This window comes from Stegodyphus dumicola, chromosome 7 (genome assembly GCF_044657685.1).
Source record: "Stegodyphus dumicola isolate Sdum_Otavi_A_Nest chromosome 7, ASM4465768v1".
NCBI lineage: Eukaryota > Metazoa > Arthropoda > Arachnida > Araneae > Eresidae > Stegodyphus > Stegodyphus dumicola.
In genome coordinates, this window is record NC_140774.1 from 173,746,105 (window position 1) to 173,759,688 (window position 13,584).

The following is a 13,584-nucleotide window of genomic DNA, read 5'->3' on the forward strand; positions in this document are numbered from 1 at the left end:
CTTCTCAGATCATAACTCTTGATGTAGGTCCAATGTATCTAGTTACCCTTATGCTTAAACACTTTCATGTATATTTTACTTAACATTCAAAAGCATTAAAAGGAATATCATTTTACCTCTTTTGAAATGACACACCACTGCAATATAGTAGTGTTTTTGTGCAAAAGGGAGGTATTTGAACTGCATGAGTTCAAAATTCAAAGCACAATACATTAACATAGTAATTCCAAATTTAAACTAAAAAGAAGGAAATGGTACTAAAGCTAGTCCTCATGAAAGAGATTGTTATGAAGCACGAACAAGCAACCTCTGAAATCATTTTAGGACAAATCAGCTGCAAGTATCATTAACCTATGGTCTTGACTGCTTATCTATTATATTCCTTGGGATTATATATTTTCAAAAGACAAAATAATCGTAAATTATACAACAAATGTTCTCATTTGTACAAGCATGAAACATTATACCTATTAGTCCAAAGTGGAATATTATATAATTTAGAAATAATTAACAATAAAGATGAGAAATAATCTGTTTTGCTGACCTTGTGCTCTTTTTGGAATGAAATGTTATTATCAGCCAATTCTTTGCTTTGACATCTATTAGATATATATATATATATATTTACCCTAAGACTTTCTCTCTTTATCTGATTTTCATAAATTTATCACAGCCTGTTCATTATTATTGTGCTCATTAGTCTTTGTATTCAAATTATAATACTGTCATAACCACTACTTTTCTAAGTTGACCACTACCAAAAGTGATCAGTATTTCTGAGAAAATGCATAAACACTGAGTTCACCTCTCTAAGTCAACCACCACCACTGACCATGTATAGCTCTCTAAGGCAGGATTATAATTTATCTTCATATCTAGTCCTTTTTATCAAAAACCATAGCACTACCATTGACTCAAGTACTGCTCAAATTGCAACATTCATGTCCTTTTGTTAGTAAATACCTTTACAAGAAATTAATAAAACTAATCACTCTAAATTTTTTATTTAAAATATTTAATAAATTATTAGGTTAGAATTTGAACATGTGATTGATGAAAAAAGCACCAACATTTTAGAATTTCAAATTTTTCGAAGACTGGCAACATCTGAAGTTTGAATATTCGACCCTGACAAAAAATTAATTGATAATCAGATTCATATTTAATAAATTAATTCAATTATTTAAAGCTAGGCTTGAGCTCAGTATGTTTTATCCCCATGTTAAGCAGGTGGGAAAAATTAAGTTAATTTCTATGGAAAAGTTGATAGTTTATTTTTAAACAATTTTCCTTCACCATCTATTTTGTCCTTTTTAGAAGAGAGAATAAGGGATAAAAATAAGAAAATATGAGTGGATCTATTTTTTAAATAAGGGAAAGAATTACTTACATTTATATGTTATCACTTTATAAAAATAAGAGATTCTTATTAATTTACTTCAAACATTTCTTTCTGCTAAAAATATGTTCCACTACTTTTAAAAGGATGTAAATACGGAGTAGCGATTCTCAAATTCTGATATGCAGCTCTTTTTGCTATGAAGCTTATCCATCCCTGGCTTGTAACATAATTCTAAAAAACCTAAAATTTCTATATTTTATCTAAAACAACTTAAAAATAATGCATGAATATTTTCTACATGAAATTAATTAAATTTTAGAATATCCAGTATATTCCCTATGAAAATGATTTAGAGTGCACTATGATATGAAAAGAGAAAAAAATATTCTAAGCATTGAATATATGCACAGCTATACAATATAAAATTAAATAATGCACACTTTTTAATTCTATTTCTAGGGAAAAGGAATTAAGAGCAAAATATTTCTTGCATTTTGTTAAATAATAATCTTTAAAAACTTATTATACTTTAAAGTTTTGACACCATCATTTTTTTCCTTGATAACATTTCATTATCATTAAATTTAACTGTAGCATATCAAGTTCATACCTGTATTTAGCATCAAGCATTTCTGATTCAAACATTTTATCAGCTAATTTTTTGAAATCATCTTGAAATTCGAGAGAGATACCTTTCACAGCATATTTCAAACAAAACTGAAAGTAAAAAACTAATAGCATCAAATACTCTTACATACAAATATTTCCAAAATATCAAATTCTAATACCTAGTATCATCTTAACAAAACTGGTAATCGCAAAATGTTTGCTTATTTAAATTACAATTCTAATGTTCTAGATTTCAGATTTTCATAAACTTCGAAGAATTCTATATGTTTGAAATAACAAAACTGTTGGTTTTAGATTTATTGGGCTGAAAAACATAAAATTTAATAAAAACTTATAAAACAAAACAAAATATAAAAATTAATGATGTATAACTTCGAGGGGTTGCAAATTTACTATTATCTTTAATTTTTGATCAGCAAAACCAATTTAAACCAGCTCACATGCTCTTTTCTTTTCAAAAATTTAATGAAATGGAATAAATAAATAATTATAATAAAAAACAGATGTTTTATAAAAACTTATTATGCACTATATCCAGTATATTCCCTATAAAAATACAGGAAAAACAAATTCAAAATAATTTGTGATATGTTAGAAATTTATTTATACAAATATTATGATGGTCTTTGACCATGAAAACATTAAGAAAAATTTTATTTACATCTGTAATAAAGTATTTTTCATAAAAAAATAGGCAGATAAAAATACAATTTGGTTGAAATATAGCCTCTTAACAGAAAATTTAATTTTTGTATAAATTAAGACAACTGTTGTGAAGTCTCAAATTTCTCTTATTTTTCCTCCCCTGTTTATCAAACACTTTTTTTTTTACTTTATTTAAATATTTATTTATTGTAGTTCATTTCTCAGTGGATACATCAGTTTGGATCTTTATTAGGAAATGGATTTTTTTCTTCATTAACAATACAGCAGATATTGATGGCATTAAGCTTTCTCACAATCGAGAAGCATCTGCTTTGGTCTTATACATGTGCTCAATAAATTCCATAACTTTCTTTGTAACTGTAATTTTATTGGATTTATGAGAATTTTGTCTAAATGTTTTAACTGTTCAAATTTATGGCAGTTTGGTGGAAAGTATATCAAGTACAATGAAGTAAACATGAATTGATATTTGTTCAACAATTTTGGTGAATCATCTGTACATGCCCACATAAGCAACTTTACCTTGGAGTCTCTAATTGGCTCCCTAACAGCACTTTATTTAAAATAAGAATTTATAGTTTCTTTTGAGGTATGTAAACTATGAGTACAGTGTACCACGAATTTTCAAAATGATGGTGAAAGAAAACAACCACAATTGCATGGCAAAATTTAAATTAATAGTTTTAGAATTTCTTTAAAGCTAACGGTGTCAAACCTTACTGAACTTACTTTGATTTGATACTGGAAAAAATAAAGAGATGCATTGATGAAGACAAAGTTGATACATAACTTAAACTTTACATAACAGCTAAATTATCTGATAATGATATTAAATGCAAAACACAGATAGGTTAATCTCTTTTGCATAATCTATTGCTGCTACAATGCAAGAGAATTTATCAGATAATACAGCCATGAGCGATATCAACAACTGAAGGTTAAAATTTAAAATGATGAGACAGCTGTACAGTAATATTAAAATATTGAATGGATATAATGCCCTATGAGTCACTTTTAAAATTAACACATGTATGTTGATATCTGAAAAACGGGAACTTACGTGATTTTTAAAAATGTATACAATTCAATAAAACAACAGTGAAACCACTCATGGCAACTCCTCCATAAGATGGCAATCGTAGAAAGTAACCAATATTTTCGATAGCAGATATAAAGATCACTTATCTTCCCAAGGTAATCATTTCTATAAAGGATTAAAACCATGGGTGCCATCTCACAGATATCTCACGGCATTTAATTTAGTTTCATTTGAAAAATTCAGATTGCTAAAAAGTGAACATTTAAATTTAATAGTTAGTGACTGATTATAACTGATAAGTATTTGTCTTTTTTTGTTTCTTTTTAAATTTACTGCCATGAAATTTCTACTTTTTGAAATAACACGAGGTTTTGAATGGCTCTATTTCCCAGCACATTAATAGTCTTGTACACTGCAATGAAATTATTTGTTAATTTTGATATCAAATAGCATTATCTATATATGACTACATAATTCTGATTGGTCATGGATTCACTTAAGAATATTTTTTTTAATTAGTCATTTTCTAATTAGATAATTTACATTTATGCCACAAAATAAAAATTATAGCAATGTATATAGCACAATCGATGGCTTAGTGAAGAATTTTTCTAAAAGGAAATAAAAAAAAAAGGGATCATATTCAAATTGTAAACACAAAAAAAGCATTATAAACAGATATAATAAAAACATATACACATATAACGACTATACATGTCACCCAAATCCCACTTTTGAAACTACTAATTACTAGATTTTTCAATATAAAAAGCTAAAATGTTATTACTTACACTAGCTTTTTCAAAATCTTTCATTTCAAGGCACAACTCACAGAAGTTTAACAAACAGTCTTTCCTGATTAAAAAAAATATACAAAGACCATCAATCAAATAACTAAAATTCACAAATAAATAAATAAACAAAATGTTTATAAGAACTATAAAACCAACACTACACAAATGATACAATAATTTACAAATGCTACTTAGTAAGTACTAAAATATAACAAAAAATCAAAATTTTTAAAGCTGAAACTTAGGGGGAAAAAGGGGTGATTTTAAATAAATTATTCACAATAATTGTTTTATACTGTATTGCATAATATATGTAAAAGAAAATCACCATATATATTTCTTTAAATGTTTAGCCTAAAATAACACTTACTCGGAATAGCCAATAATATTCTGCTCCTCTTCTTTTAACTGTTTAATAATGAACCTGGAAATATACATTAAAGCAGTCTTAAGAAAATGCTACTATAATTCTCATCATTTAAATTTTTTCCCTCAAAAATAATATAAGGCTAATCATTATTAAAACTAAATCAAGAATAATGAAAATTGTTAGAACTAGTTTACAGTTACCAGAAATTTTATTTTGCTTGGAAATAAAACATTTTCATTAGTTTAAGGTTTGGTTTGGTTTATTTAGTTATGGCAAAGCCTTGAGGGCTATCTGTCTAAGAGGAGAGATGCCTTCATGGAGGAATTTCTAAAGGAAAATGGCTCTTATACACACTGCACATGGGAAAAACCATGAAAATGCCCATGCAGCCAACCCGTTTGTGGGATTGGAGTCTCAGACTGAACTACCAGTGTTCAGCAACTTTACCGCTCCGTCACTAGTGAGTAAATTAGTTTAAGGAATCTAAAAACTTCTGTTACATATCTGTTTCTAATGTTTCCCAATACGCAAATTTATCTTTGTTATAATTATTAAATTAATTTTCACCACTTCAAAATTAATAAAGATTTGATGCACTCAGTGAAATCAATCTGCATCACAGAAAATAATATCCATATCATTATTTTTAAAAACCAAAATGAATCAATAATTTTAACAAACATAGTTAACATATGAATTATATTTATATATATTCAAAATAGTTTTTACTAATAGAATTCTTCTTGCTTTTAATTTTCAGAAATATAAAGGTCTGTGGAATAATGTAGCATTGGCTTAACCCTACAACTAAGAGTGGAAAAACAGCTAGAAATTTATAAAAAGAATAGGTAAATGATATAAACCAAATATATCATAATGACACTAGAAACAAAATATTTGATATATGTGGGAGCATGTTCCTTTCTTCATCAACAGATGGATCCATCATTGAATCCTTGGAGCACAGGAAATGTCTCCTGCTGGGATAGAGAGAGTATTGGAGCAGAAAGATGCTGATGCTTGAGGAAACCATAAGATCTAGGGTTTAAGCAGACAGCTTTAAAATATTTCATTTTCATCTGTAATTTAATAGTGCAAAGAATACTCAACTTCTTGTAAAACATCGACATATGTATACTCATGATGTGCATTTTTTTAATTAACCCTAACTGTATTTATCATCTAAAAATAAATGTGTATATCTACAATGTTGGAGTTCGTATTTTCAAGCTAAGAAAACACTACATATGTGGTATTAAAAACCCTATTTTGAAATGCGTGCATAGCTATGATACAAAACTTAGCAGATAAAATAGATGTTTTCACATAAAATTTTCTGAAATATTGCTTTTATTAATTTATTAGGTTTCTTGAATATCTTCACATACTATGAATTGAACTCTTTAATTTTAACAATAAAAAAAAAATAAATTACCTGATCTATACACATGTTCTCAGAAATGGACAATGTTTCATTTACAAAGAGCAATAACATTTTAGTTTTCTTCTAACCGAGACAAAATTTGATGAAAAATAAGCAGTGCATTTTGTATGACTTTCATTAAGCTAGTTAAGTAATTTATTATAACAATTTAACTACAAGTTTCAATAAGAAACTTGTTTGCATTTACATCTAGTTATCCCATGATCAAAAGGTTACAAAAATGTAATTGGAACATTTCCATAACACAGTCTATAGGAATAAACTGTTATTAACAGAACTTAAATTTTGAACTCAATAATATTAATAGGATGCAAACACCATTTAGATAGCACCTTAATTCTAATAAAATATATTTAACTTTCTGGATAATTGAACTTATTTTTGAACTATTATCGAACTTACTGGATTATTGAACTATTATTAATACATAATATACCTTTATGCTTTTTAGAAGATCAGAATCATAACTGAAAATATTTATGATCTCCTTAAAAAACAATTATGAAAAAAGTTGAAGGAATATATTACAATAATAACACTTTTACTTTTTCCTTACCTTCCTCACCATAAATATTTAGAACACTTACCATGATTTTTCAAAGTCTTTTCCATTCAAAAATGTTTTCAAAATATTTCCAAGTATAATGCCAGACCAGCTACAATAAATTTTTAAATTAGTATGTGAAGCTTTAACATTTTAAAGTAACACAAAACTTAGTTTTAATACTTTGCATGTGATAATCATTTAAGAATATGACGATTTAAAAATAAATAAACTATTATTCAGAAAGAATTATACTTTTTATGCATATGTTCATAACAATTTTGCACCAGTGTATTTTACACAGAACCATATTTTAGTCTCAGAAATGACAGACAATACTATTTCAAAAGAAAAATACAGAAGCATGGTAAAAATTTACAGTAACACAGAAATGCATCAGAAACCCAGATTATCCTTTATTCTCAATGGATTTTTATTAATTTGAGCACACATTCAATTATTTACTATTTATTTACATAATTCCCGAGTTTTTATGTAAAAGTCTAAATGAAAATTTTTAATAAATTATTTTTACACAATTTTCTTTCAACTACACGATGCTACATATATTACCTTACTTTTTCAGCCCCTCCCACATCCTTTTAAAATTCATGCTCCACCATTTATTCATATGCATTAGCTATATTATACAGCCACATGTCACAGATCATTTTAGATGTTAGACATTTTTGAATTCCTATCGAAATGCTTCACGAACTGCTTTGTATTTGCAGCCATGTAAATACATGCTGGAACTCTTATTTTCCAAGAAACATTCAGTTATGAATGCATTTAGGGATAAAAAAAATTTTAGGGGATCAATAACAAAAAAAGTATTTTTTAATCCTTCTGTTCATAAAAATCAGAAAATGATATGTATCTTTCATGAAATACTTTATGTGAAATGTTCATACCTTTTCCTAAAAATAACTTGTATATTAATAAAGACGTAAAGGTTTCCTTTAAAAATTGCAATTTTTTTCTGCAGGTTCTTTTACTTATAACATACAGAGTTTCCAAGTAAATTTAATGAAACTTACGGCAAAATAAGACAATGCTCAAAAGAAACATTATACTGAAATTTAGGAGGGGGGGGAAGCACTTGTTCAATGAGATATGAGCATTTAAATAAAATAATTTTTAACTGCAGGTGCACATATTTTTTCTTAATATCATAACACAGTTGTCAAGTAGTATGTAGGCCAATTTATATAAAAGTTCCAGATGAATATCATGCAAATTAAAAAAATAGATATGACTGCCTCTTTTAATATTACCAGCAATTTTGATCAATCTCTATACATTCATGGCTGTAGCATGAAATACAAGTTTTGAGGCCAAGATATTTGAATGGTAATTCAAGTTGAAAAGAAATGACTTATTACTTCATTTCTTTCAAAAGCATAATTTATTTATAGTAAAAGTAATATAGAATAATGTTTCATCCAGAATGAATACCTTGTAATATAATTCCTGGTTTTCTTCCAGGTTAAGAAAAAATCTATTTCATTACAAGTTAATGTAATGCTGATTTCAGACAGATATTTTTTTAAGTAGAGCTATATTTTCAGAATTCCAAGGTATAATGCTATCTAGTGGGTATAATAGTAACCAAAGAATTTACCTATACGTAATTTCATTCACTTTTGTGATAATTGCATTACGAGATTTACTAGAATACAAATTTTTTAAAAGTTTATTGACTTTTGGTTCAACTTCAATATTAATAATCACTATTATGCACCAGGAATTGCAAACAGGAAACAAAAATTGTAATGAAACACTATTTCTAGAAGTGAATGAAAAACATTTTCTGGAAATTTCTTCACAATTTATATCATAAATTATTTTTTCATACTATTGTCCAAATGTAGTCCCCTCATCATATTATCCCTGAAAATAATATTTAGAATCTTGCCCTGGAGGAAATGCTCATCTGAATATGCATTTATATTTTATCAGGAATGTACAAATACTTTCAGAATTTAAATTTTTGACCTCATGACTATACAAGATATCGTAAACTGCATTAACAAAACTTGCCTTCTTTTTCAATCAAATTTTCTCGGGAAAGTCCTTAACTTCATGGACTTTTATATCCACGACTCTTACACAAGATTTCTGCTTTGATCTTTGCTTCATACAGTTCAAGGAAGAAGTGTTGGAAAAACTCGAATGCACCCTATTCTGTTCCATGAACTTTGACTACTGATTCATTAAGCCGAGTGGCAACATGGACCAAATATCAACAAGGTTTTCACTTGGCATTATGAGCATCTACAGAAAACTCAGCATGCTGCAATCTTAGTATTAGTATTCTTGCTATCAGACCAAACAACAGTCTTCCACAACACCTCAATAAAATTTTTCAAGGAATATTTGCTTCCAAGAGTTTTTTGCAATTAAAAAAAAAAAAAAAAAAGTCAGATTATATTACATATTCATGAATTAGATTATGTTCATGAAACCAATAAGTTTCGGATTATTAAATTCAATCAGTTACATATAAGTCAGTAAGCTAAGGATGAGTTATTTTAGACACAAATATCTGATAAAAACAAAAATTTACCAAAATATGATAAATTATTAGAACTTCTTTTGTAAAAGAAAATAATGAAATTGGCAGATACCGTATTTATGTGTCAAATAACAGATAATTTTACTTACTTAAAAAATATCCGCCTATTTGCTGATCTGGAATTGATTTTTTCTACTATTAGCCAAATCATTTCAATCAATTGTGTCTGAATCTGAAAATGAGAATGCATAAATTCCTTAAATCAGAGTTCATACATCTGCATATGGAAATTAAGTACTTTCAAAGACAACCAATGAAAAAAAATCAGCACCCATCAAGGAAATAGGAACTGAATAAACTAAAGTAATTATCTACATCCAAACTTCAATTTTATAAATTGTAAGAATAAAATAAATCTATAAGAAGGATGCATTATTGTTAAACAAAATTTGATATTCAACTTGATTATAAAACAAATTCAAGCATAAAATTAACTTCATAATTTTTTTCAAGTAATCAGCATTAAATTATAAAATTTCTTGAAACATTTATATTTTATGCTTATTATAGTTTCACATATTTTAAAGAAGATTAGTGGCATTTTACATAAATTTTACTAATAGCTTTATACTGATTCTCTCTTTTATACCTCATTTCATCATGAACTTGCTCACTCCATAGGTTTATGCAAATTTTATGTCACTCCATAGGTTTATGCAAATTTTATGTTAGCTGCACTTTATGTGATCTAGTTAAGTGTCCAAGCTTCATGCAGATTTGTTGGAGTTGTATAGTTAATATACAGTATTTAATATATAAGGAATTTCTCCTGCCTTTTGGTGTGATGGTCTGCAGGATGGACACGTATTCCAGAGGTCCGTGGTTGGATTAATGGCAAAGTTGTTGTTCATTTTTCATCTCCCCTGCTTCAAATTAACCTAATGTCTCTACAAATATAAAGTTCCAATAAACCATTGATAGGCTGTTTCTTGCATTCCCAATAAAAATTAAGGAAACCCAATAACTCAACATGTAGAGATAACTTCTAAGTGTGAGCAGTTAGTCACAAATAATTAAATTATGTAGTTAGACACAGTCATAATGCATTTACACAGTTACTAAATGTAACCCTCTAAACCCATTTAAAAAAAATTTTTTTACTATGATTTTCTTTTTAATTTCTAAAAAAAAAAAAAAAAAAAAAAAAAAAAAAAATCCATTACAAGCATTAAGAACATTTTACAGCAGTTATAATTTATAATATTGACTCTAAAATGATATAAGTATACTTCTACATTAAAAGCAGCAAAACATTTACGTTTTGTAGCAACAACAAATAAAAAAATAGTCGTCTTTTTAGTTTGAAACTTTTTCAGCTATTTTACCTACTTTGGATCTGTTTCTTTCTCTTTAGCATCTTTTTTAAATTTATTTATTTCAATAAACAAATCAATCTACTTACTAGTCTCTGCTTCATCACTAATTTGTTTTTCTCTCTTTTTATAAAATCAGTTTCTTTTTTAATGAGTTGCCTCATCATTTTAGAATTTTCAGATTTAATTCAAGATTTCTGTTATTTTAAAGAATTGCATGTACTTACTGGGTTGTCTGAAAGGTCATGATGCATTTTTTCTATGTTCTTCAAAAGTAATAATTTATTTATATAAAGAACAATGAGCAGTCAATAGTATATTACCTGTTTTGTTTGATAACTTTTTACTTTCTTTTAATGAACTTCGTAATTCCTCATTTACAAAATGACCTAGCTTTATCAGCAAAAATCTGAGCAAGGTGCTGATTTACAGCCTCATCTGAATTGAGTGTTATAACCACAAAAGAAATTTTGAAGACAGTGAAACAAGCAAAGGTCTGAGGGCATAAGGTCAGGTGAATATGATACACACAGCAACACTTTTCATCCAGATTTCAGTAATTTTTGCCATTAATCAAACTTGAATGTGGTCTTGTTTTCAAGTTCCTACCAATGAGCCAACAAAGTTAGTTTAAATGTGTGCTGTCGCCAACTGGATAGTTTCAATGAATCCAAGTTCCAGAAACTTCCAGAGCTCATTAATTGTATTGGAATGCATTCTATTCTGATAATGTGAAACCACATACAAGTTTGATACATATATTTTACATATATATATATATATACACACACATAATTATATTTGGCCTACCGGAAAGTTCTGTCCATTTTTGGAATAACACAAAATACAAATTTCTCTTACTGTCAATAAACTTTATTAAATAATATAATTGGCATTATTATTAATGACTTCTTGCCAGCATGAGGGCAATTTGTATATCCCATTTTTGAAAAATGTTGTATCTTTCAATGTGAAAAATTGAACCAGTATCTTCTTCATTTTTGAATTTTTTCGCCCTTCAAAATATTTTGTAAGGACAAAAACAAGTGATAGTTGGAGAGTGCCAAGTCCAGGAAATATGATGGATGTGACAGCTTCGTTCTGCAAATTTTTTATGAGTCCCCAAAGCAGCATGGACTGACATTACCATGACGCAACATGATGTCCTTCCTATTAAACATCACCAGCCTTTTTCTTGGAGTGCTGTCTTCGGTTTTAAAAACTCATAATGTATTGGTCCTTGAATGTCCCACCATATACACAACATTCTCTTATTCGTCAAATTCGGTTTAGAGGTGGAAGGGCTATGTTTTCCGAGCTTACAATATGCCCTTTTCCGTACGATGCTTTTGTAGGTAATCCATTTTTTATCCCCAAAGTTCATTTAAAAATATTTTCGGGATTAAATTTTCATACATCTGGATTACTTCATTTAGATACATTTTACTAAATTTATATTAAGAGATAATATAATCAATATTTCTTCAGTAAACAAATTATATATATGTGTGTGTGTGCACGTGTGTGTATTAGAAGGATTTATGCATTGAAAAAAAAAAAAAAGACATGAATATACAAGATTATACTTGAAATTAAAACATGGAATCATAAAGTCAAAGCAAAGAAATGATTTCGAGCTCAAGACAATGTGGCAAATTCTATCCAATATCACAGACATGGATTGGGATGAGTGAGACACTTACATCAAATAAAAATGACAGAATGTAAAATTAAAATATAAATGTTGAATCCTAAACAAAATATTCAGGGATATAGTTTTGAAATTTGCCTAGTGTACTAAAATCTGTTGGTACAAAATCTCCAATACAGTAAACTCTCGCTACAACGATACCCGATACAACAATAACTCCCTCTACTACAATATGTTTTGTGGTCCCGGTGATTTTGCATATAAACTAATGTTAATCTCCCCTCAATATTGCTATATTCTCTAGAACAATAAACCTCTGTAAAACGATTTTTTCAATCTAAATTTCAGTATTATTTTCTCCCTTTATAATAATATTTTGATTTTCAAATGCTTTTTTTTCGTTTTCGTGTGTTATTTTTTCCATCTATTAAGACTCATTGTGGATATTCAACTTATCCCTGAATAAATAGCTATTGTTCAGATTTCAAAACAGATGAAGACCACCCTTTTGGGAATTGGAGTGGGTGAGGGGGGGGAGAAGTGTAAATGTATGCCTAGTCTCATTTCTCAGTAAGCTTTGGAATTCTGATAAGGTTTAAGGACATCTAGACCTGTCTGGTCACCTTGTCACAGAACAAGTGCCCTTTGTTAGAGGAACAGGGGGAGATGGAGGCGGGGTGTTGTTAAGTGACGTACTGAAAAGTGAGTTCAAAGGTTGTTTTGTAGTCTTTAATGATTTTGAGTTCTACGCGAAACATTTGGTTTAAACTTTTCTTTCTTTCACGCGATATTGTTCCCTAAGATGGCAGGGCGAAAGCAACTATCTTTTCGAGATAAACTGAACGTTATCAATGATATTGATGAGGGAATGAAGCAGATTGATGTGGCTAAGAAACATGGATTATCGCAATCTACAGTTGCAACGTTCCTAAAGAAGAGAAAGCAAATCGAAGATGCTGTAACCTCAAATGAAATTAACCCAGAGCGAAAACGATTGAAAGTTGCGACAAATGAAAACATTGATGTTGCTGTTTTAAAATGGTTTCAAGAGATGAGAGCAACAAATGTCCCAATAAATGGGATTTTTATTATGTGCAAAAGCACGGAAATTTGCAGCAATGCTAGGGAACGAAACTTTCAAAGCTAGCAATGGTTGATTAATGTGTTTTCGAGATCGTCATGGAATAACTTTCCAAGAAGTTCATGGAGAGAA

At 28.4% G+C, this 13,584-nt stretch overlaps 1 protein-coding gene and 1 long non-coding RNA gene across 3 annotated transcripts in view; one reads left to right on the forward strand and one right to left on the reverse strand.

Annotated features, from left to right (window-relative positions):
• LOC146996580 (uncharacterized) overlaps positions 1-6,070 on the forward strand; it is a 192,948-nt gene extending 186,878 nt beyond the window's left edge. Inside the window, exons 3-4 of one of the 2 annotated variants that reach the window (XR_015042247.1) lie at positions 5,109-5,301; positions 5,602-6,070. This is a non-coding gene — a long non-coding RNA (uncharacterized LOC146996580). The remainder of the gene's footprint in view (positions 1-5,108; positions 5,302-5,601) is intronic. The other variant, XR_015042246.1, reaches the window with a different exon arrangement.
• The window catches only part of LOC118200288 (small ribosomal subunit protein mS39), a 90,323-nt gene that overhangs the window by 2,173 nt on the left and 74,566 nt on the right, over positions 1-13,584 (reverse strand). Inside the window, exons 21-25 of the mRNA XM_085821074.1 lie at positions 9,497-9,579; positions 6,873-6,941; positions 4,842-4,895; positions 4,469-4,532; positions 1,953-2,059 (exon numbers count right to left, since the gene is read on the reverse strand). Of these exons, the coding sequence (XP_085677200.1) occupies positions 1,953-2,059; positions 4,469-4,532; positions 4,842-4,895; positions 6,873-6,941; positions 9,497-9,579 (377 nt within the window). The remainder of the gene's footprint in view (positions 1-1,952; positions 2,060-4,468; positions 4,533-4,841; positions 4,896-6,872; positions 6,942-9,496; positions 9,580-13,584) is intronic.